Source organism: Electrona antarctica (assembly GCF_951216825.1).
Source record: "Electrona antarctica genome assembly, chromosome: 6".
Taxonomy (NCBI): Eukaryota; Metazoa; Chordata; class Actinopteri; order Myctophiformes; family Myctophidae; genus Electrona; species Electrona antarctica.
In genome coordinates this window covers 31,770,841-31,778,340 of record NC_136811.1, presented here as the reverse complement: position 1 = coordinate 31,778,340, position 7,500 = coordinate 31,770,841, and the positions used below count along the sequence as shown (strand labels likewise).

The 7,500-nt window shown below is 44.4% G+C and overlaps 1 protein-coding gene across 1 annotated transcript in view; it reads right to left on the bottom strand.

Moving 5' to 3' along the window:
- bbs9 (Bardet-Biedl syndrome 9) overlaps window positions 1-7,500 on the bottom strand; it is a 226,661-nt gene that overhangs the window by 204,976 nt on the left and 14,185 nt on the right. The window contains exon 6 of the mRNA XM_079504326.1: window positions 4,465-4,639. Coding sequence (XP_079360452.1) covers window positions 4,465-4,639 — 175 coding nt within the window. The remainder of the gene's footprint in view (window positions 1-4,464; window positions 4,640-7,500) is intronic.

Here is a 7,500-nt window from a genome sequence, read left to right as displayed (position 1 = left end):
TTTGCGGCCTTGTTTACATAGACGTGGCAACAATGTTTGACAATGTTGGCGGCGCAGCCAATGAAAAGAGTGGAATCACGGGATGCAGTGTTGCCAGGTCTGCGAATTGTAAGCGAGTTGTAAGTAGCGTGTTGAATGGCATTTTTTCTGTGCTTGTTTTCATAGACGTGGCAACAAATTAGGCGGGGGTGTCGGTGCTTGTGGCGTGTTTGTGTTTATTATTGATATTGCTGTTGTTTGTGAGTGTGGACGGGAGGCGGCTGTAGTGTCAGTGCAATGACAGTTTTTACGCGGGTGTTGTTGAGTGTGGCCGTGCGGCGCGACATGAGGAGATAGCCGTGGATCGACGCGGAGGGTAAGACTGTGTCGTGTTAGTGTGTTGTTGCAGTGTGTGTTGCAGCGTGTTGCAGCGTGTCAGTGACGTAGTAGCTGGTGACTTTATGTTCCTTTCCTGGGCTTGGGCACATGTTTTCAAATGTATAATAGATAGCTCTAGACATACACTCACGGCCACAAACACAAGTTAGACAAAACTATTTCACCAGTTCACTCATAGAGAATAGCAAAGCTAAGCTCACAACACACCATGTTGCATTCAAGTGTCAAATGTCGCTACAGATATTTGCATGCATTCCTTACAGTATGTAATGCAACTTATGGGTTCGTCCCATGTTCCAGTACCATGATGTTGTACTTATACCAGGCCTACAGTAGGTGTGGGCCTTCACATTGTTTATGGCATAGTATAACATCTATCAAGGCCAGTGTGTGTGTGCGCGTGTGCGTGGCAGTAGGCTAGTGGGAAACACACACACACACACACACACACACACACACACACACACACACACACACACACACACACACACACACACACACACACACACACACACACACACACACACACACACACACACACACACACACACACACACACACACACACACACACACACACACACACACACACACACACACACACTATGGACACAGGTGGAAAGCTATATTCAGAAACATTCTGTGGTCCTCACAAAAACAGTGTGGGTGTATCCTAACCAGAAGCCATGGATTATAAATTCTGTTCTGCCCTTACTGCAAGACACATGGCCTTTGCCTCTGGAAGGACACACACACACAGATGCACACGCACACACACACACACGCACACACGCACACACGCACGCACGCACACTTTTCATATTCCATTCTGATTATCTTCAATTGGCTTCCAAAGTTTGCAGGAGGGGCCCCTTCAGCAAAAATGCCACAAATCATGAATGCAGTGTCCGATCTGCTCCAAATCAAATCTGAATGACACTTTTGAAGGGCCTCTCTAAGAATGATTTTACTTCCACCCATTGGGCACCCCACCCAAATGCTACAATTGTCAGTATTTGTTGCAGAAACGAGCCCCCAATATTTCCCCCACCTAATTAGGCACAAATGCAGCCTGGCTCCAGCCCATGAATCGCTAGCCACGGCCAAGTATTTGTGGTGATTCAAGGGCCTGGTCATGCTGTCATTCACAGGGTTTTGCCGGTGAAGAAATGTTATCAGACCAATCAGCATCCTTTCAATGTGACGATGTCAAACAACTGCTCACGGCATTTCAAAACAACAACGTTTACCAGTAGCATTGTGTGATCTTATTGATGTGGAAATTAAAACAGGGAATAGAATCCCAAGAATAACTGCTTTGAAACCACAACTTTGTGCATTTGTGTGAACACAGACAGGTTGTAGAAATATCGACCAACATACTTTTAGTGTGTCTGGTTACACGGTTAGCACCTCCTTTTTGTGTAGAAACAGAAACTTGGAAAGTCTTCCGAGTAGCATGCACTTGGGTTTCTTATGTCCTTAAAAATATATACAGTACAATTTAAATATAAAAAACTATTTTTGGCATCTGCCACTTGAATTAAGGTCACTAGATCAAAAAGGACCTGTCAGTTCAAGAAGAAGATGAAGAAAATAAAAATAAATATTATTTTTTAATTGCTGAATTAAATTAAATGAAAGAAAGACGAGGTCCCTCGTTTTGGCACAGACGGGTCGTGGAGAGAAGAACGAGGCCCCGCATTCTTGTCATTATTACGGTTAAGCGTCCGGCTAACACAAATAGTCTTGTGAGTCATGTGGCAATGACCGTGAAACAGGTTGTTGATAATCCCTACCGCTTTGCTTTTATTGCGTTGACAAATGTGTTGCCATTATTAATGCAATATCCAATCATCAACAATCATACGCAAATTGGAATCGCATGTTGAGGAGTCTCTGTAGAGCCAGCACACCTCCAAAACAGCTTTAACTTCTGCCCATAGGGGCCACCACAAAGACATTTTCACCATCGTACAAACTATATTTCCCCCACAGCTTACTCATGTCCTGACAGCCGCAGTCGATGACTGACACAGCCCTGCCTAGGCAATCAGGCCTCTGTTCTCAATGGATCGCACGTTTTTTAGTTTCACATTAATTCATTAGGAAATTGTTTATCCCCTAAAATCATGATGGCTCATTTGACCTTTGACCCAAAACTAGATTACTTGCATTGTTAGCGAATAGCATATATCATTTCTATTTACTGTTATTTTTGAAAGCCTTTTGTTACCATTTTGTCTTCTTGGTACAATGTAGAGAAACCGATATAACCAGAGTATGACAAAGATTAGTGTTCTATTGCTTTTCACTGATACTAATGCCTGATACTGATACACTGATACTAGTGATATTAGCTGCGAGCTACTGTATGAAGTGAGTTTCTCGGAGTGTCGACTACATACACTGCTAGAGACCTGTCCTCTACTCGTCATTGTTGGATGTGTAGGGTTGTGGTTAAAGTCAGTCTTGATGACTGAGATAAGAAACAGCTGGTTGCACAGGATACAAACACATACTCAGTTTCTCTCACTGTACCTCAACCTGAGAGAAATGGGAAGTGTGTGTATGTGCGTGTAAGAGTGAATTTCCTGATTAGACTGTGTGCGTGTGTGCATGGTGACGACCTAAAGTGTTAGCTTGCTGAGTGCTACATTTAGGTGTTAGGGTGGCAGGGTTTTAGTCTAGCCGGCCCAGGCTGTCATGAAGAGGAAATATTATTTGGATGGAAAAGCCTCAGTTAGCACCATTCACCTCTCTCAGCTGTTAGGGTTATAGTTGTTGCTATATAGGCAACGCAACATAACGACAGTCCCTTTGGGGTTTTCAACCGTGACTGTCGTCTAACATGATCTGATCTCTACAGTATGGTCTAAGATTCATGCAAGGTACCTTGGGAACAAATGTATATTTTGGTTGATGTACAGACTACAGTACAATGTAATGTGTGTGCGTGCGTGTTAAATCCAACATCCAATGAACTGAATGTACTATGAATGGTATCTAGTGTCCACACACAGACCTTCAGGGACGCTCAGTCAGTACAGACACACAGACCTTCAGGGACGCTCAGTCAGTACAGACACACAGACCTTCAGAGACGCTCAGTCAGTACAGACACACAGACCCACAGGGACGCTCAGTCAGTACAGACACACAGACCTTCAGGGACGCTCAGTCAGTACAGACACACAGACCTTCAGGGACGCTCAGTCAGTACAGACACAGACCTTCAGGGACGCTCAGTCAGTACAGACACACAGACCTTCAGGGACGCTCAGTCAGTACAGACACACAGACCTTCAGGGACGCTCAGTCAGTACAGACACACCTTCAGGGACGCTCAGTCAGTACAGACACACAGACCCACAGGGACACTCAGTCAGTACAGACACACCTTCAGGGACGCTCAGTCAGTACAGACACACAGACCCACAGGGACACTCAGTCAGTACAGACACACAGACCCACAGGGACACTCAGTCAGTACAGACACACAGACCCACAGGGACTCTCAGTCAGTACAGACACACAGACGCACAGGGACACTCAGTCAGTACAGACACACAGACCCACAGGGACGCTCAGTCAGTACAGACACACAGACCTTCAGGGACGCTCAGTCAGTACAGACACACAGACCTTCAGGGACGCTCAGTCAGTACAGACACACAGACCTTCAGGGAGCTCAGTCAGTACAGACACACAGACCCACAGGGACGCTCAGTCAGTACAGACACACAGACCCACAGGGACCGCTCAGTGCAGACAAAACACTGACTATGAGGGAAAGAACACGTGTGCATCTCTCACACCCTGAGAAAAAAATGCACGTTTTCATAGTAAATGTGAGTTGCGGTCTCAAACATCACATGCCCATATACGTAGATCCCCAATGTCAGCGCAAATAGGCTTTATCAACTCTGACAGAGAAAGAGAGTCAGTGAGTGACGAGAGAAGGGAGAGGCAGAGGGAGGGATGTGTGTGTGTGTGTGTGTGCGTGTGCGTGTGCGTGTGTGTGTGTGTGTGTGTGTGTGTGTGTGCGTGCATGGCGACTGCGTGTGCGTGCGTGTGTCATGTGTACTTGTAGCTCTCCAGCTGTCTGGCTGATGACACGGTGATGAATGTGTCGTTTCGGGAGCAGTACACCAGGGGTCCCGGCAGGAGGAAGCCAGGCAGGAACCTGCCAAAGGAGTAGCTGTCCTGCTCAAAGAACATGAGCATGCCATCCATAGACTGGATACACAGGGAGTGGTGACCTGAGACACAGAGAGACAGAGAGCAAGGGGGTGAGAAAGAGAGAGGGAGACCATGCTGAATTTCATGTCATGTTTCCTCTGTTACAGGCCATGCGTGTTTACACAGCAAAAACCCCACGGTTTATTTAGCGCAGAGTGTACAGATTAGTAACCAAATATTATACCTTCAGGGTCCTTTTGGTTACTTTTTGTACACTCTCAGAGTTACTAATTAAAAATTGAACACCGTCTGAACACCGTCTGAGGACGACCTAGAGAGACCGAGGATTTTAGGGAGAAAGGTGGGAAGGAAGATCTCGGTCATCTGCTTTTTTAGAAAGCACCAAATCAAAGCAACACATCATCAAAAACATTGGATGCTACTATTAAAAACAAATGACAAATTGTTGTGCTCCCACCACCACCACCCCAGCATCCAGCTGTGGGATCTGTTTCTATATTCCCATTATGGGGGTCTATTTCATTCCATTTCACATAAAATGCATGGCAAATCATTTAGTTCATGCAATTGCTTACAGGGAATGAATGAAATGGGACAGAGCCCTGATGCCATATTTATGCATGTGTATTGTAACAGTTGAAATTAATAATATATCAGTGCCTGCGGGCCGCATAAAGTATATGGTGGGGGCCGCATGTGGCCCCTGGGCCACCAGTTGCCCATGTACTGTATCTACTAGGGCATGACATCACTGTAGATAAGAATATAGTCTAGGAAAACAATACCATTTGTCTTCTGTCTATTTCTCTCGCAAAAGGCAAAAGTGTATGCCTGTGGCGTGGTGTAAAGTGCAGCATTTGGAGTCATCGGGTGGGTCACCAATGGGATTTAGGTTCAAAATTGAAGTTTCCCCTTTAAGGGCAATATTTATTAGCTGTACAAATATGTGAAGTTTGGAGCTATTGGAGACCTTCACTGGACCTTTGACTTACATTATATGGTTAATTGATGTTGTGCTGCGTAAAATGTTGCAGGGTTCCCAAACTCTCCTCATTATTCCACCCTGGCTGAATCTGAAATCTCCATTAACACCTCTAGCCACACAAGACACCTGGCTGCGTGCGTGCGTGTGTGTGTGTGTGTGTGTGTGTGTGTGTGCGCGCGTGCGTGGGGTGTGAAATATAAAATGAATGATATAACACATACACACATAGAGATGCACACACTCACTCAAACACACACATGCATAAGCGAGCAGGCACACACTCAGGGGGCCATAAAGCAGTGGGGCTGTGTGACTAGAGAACTATAATTAGGCCTCAACGCACTATTAAAAGTCATACTCCCATCAAGCTGAGGTCAGAGAGAGAGCCACCTACAACGCAACACAGAAATACACACTCATATGAACACACGTGCACACTAACATTCTGAGTTAACTAAGCGAAATGAGCAGGAGAAGATAAAAAAAGGTTTACCCTACACCGCTATTCCATCTATGTAAACAAACACAAGAGTGTTCAAGAGTGTATGCATATGTGTGTGTGTGTGGGGGGGGGGGGTATCCTGGCCTTCTGATGAGCTGAGTTTAGCGTGGTTGCCACGGTATAATGCATTTAATCCTCAGTGTATCTCTGTATGCATCTGCAACAAAAGCATGTGCAGCGAGTCCTGAGTATTTGGAGACACATGTACAGTCAGAGCCTAGGGGTGACAAATGAAACGAAAAACTAAACAAAAAAAAAGTGTTACTAAGACCAAGTGTCTTATAGGTGTTGAGCCACCAGAACAGCTTCAATACACTTTGGCGTAGATTGTACAGTACAAGTCTCTTAAACTCTACTGGAGGGATGTAACTCAATTCTAACAAAGAAATTCCTCATTTGGCGTTTTGACGGGGCGGCATTGACATTGTCAAGTCGCCTGAGGAAGACCTCTGTTTCTTTCTTACATATCACACTAATGCATGAGCAGCAGTGATTGTGTGCTTTCAACCACAATTTGGAGTCCGATTTACTAATGTCTTTCCCATAGTCTCTCTTTAGTCACTGTTCCTAAACAATGAGTCTTTGAGACTGGAGCTCCTGCAGTCTGTTGCATCTTTTTCTCTTGCCATCTTGATACACGTAAGAAAGGTCAACTAGTCAGCATTATTTTGTATACATGCCATGATGCCACAGAGCATAATAGTTGTCAATTGCTTAATTAGATAATGCAGTTCACCTGTATGGAAATGTTACTCCATTTGGTTATTCACCCTTCTGTATGTGTTTGAAACTTTAATTTTATATTATGAGAAGGGGCTCTGCCCACTCTCAACTTATGTATTTACTTTTTGCGGAGTTATCTGTATATTTATGGCAGGTACGGGGCAGAGAGACAGAAAACTTGGTGAAAAGACTTGCATAGTACGTCCGGAACTCCGGATACAAACAGTTGCTAGTATCTAGTGAGAACCGAGACGAGCAGTTTGAGGCATTTGAACTTATGATCTGGTCCAGAGTAACCGTTATTGGTCACTTTTTACACTACAGAATGTACTGCCTATAATGAGAGCATCGGTAGGCTATAGGCTATAGGCATAAACTTAAAATTAATAATTCACCAACATTGCTCTAATAATAATGAACAGACTGCCAGCCACATTGACTGATGGATCCCAAACATCACTTTCTTTTTTCTTTCCTCAATTTTTCCAACAAAATATTATTTTTTACAATATCCCTCCCAACAAAGAAGGGTTTCTCATCAAAAGTGGCTGGTTAATGAGACTTACTGGCCACGGCCAACATTTACCAGCATTTAGGTAATGGCTTTGTCAATTTGGTCCCTGTTCTGATGAGGTGTGCATAATAATAGCACATGAATAAGAACAGATTAACAAAACAAAACAAAAAGAAAGTATGGTCATCAATAATTG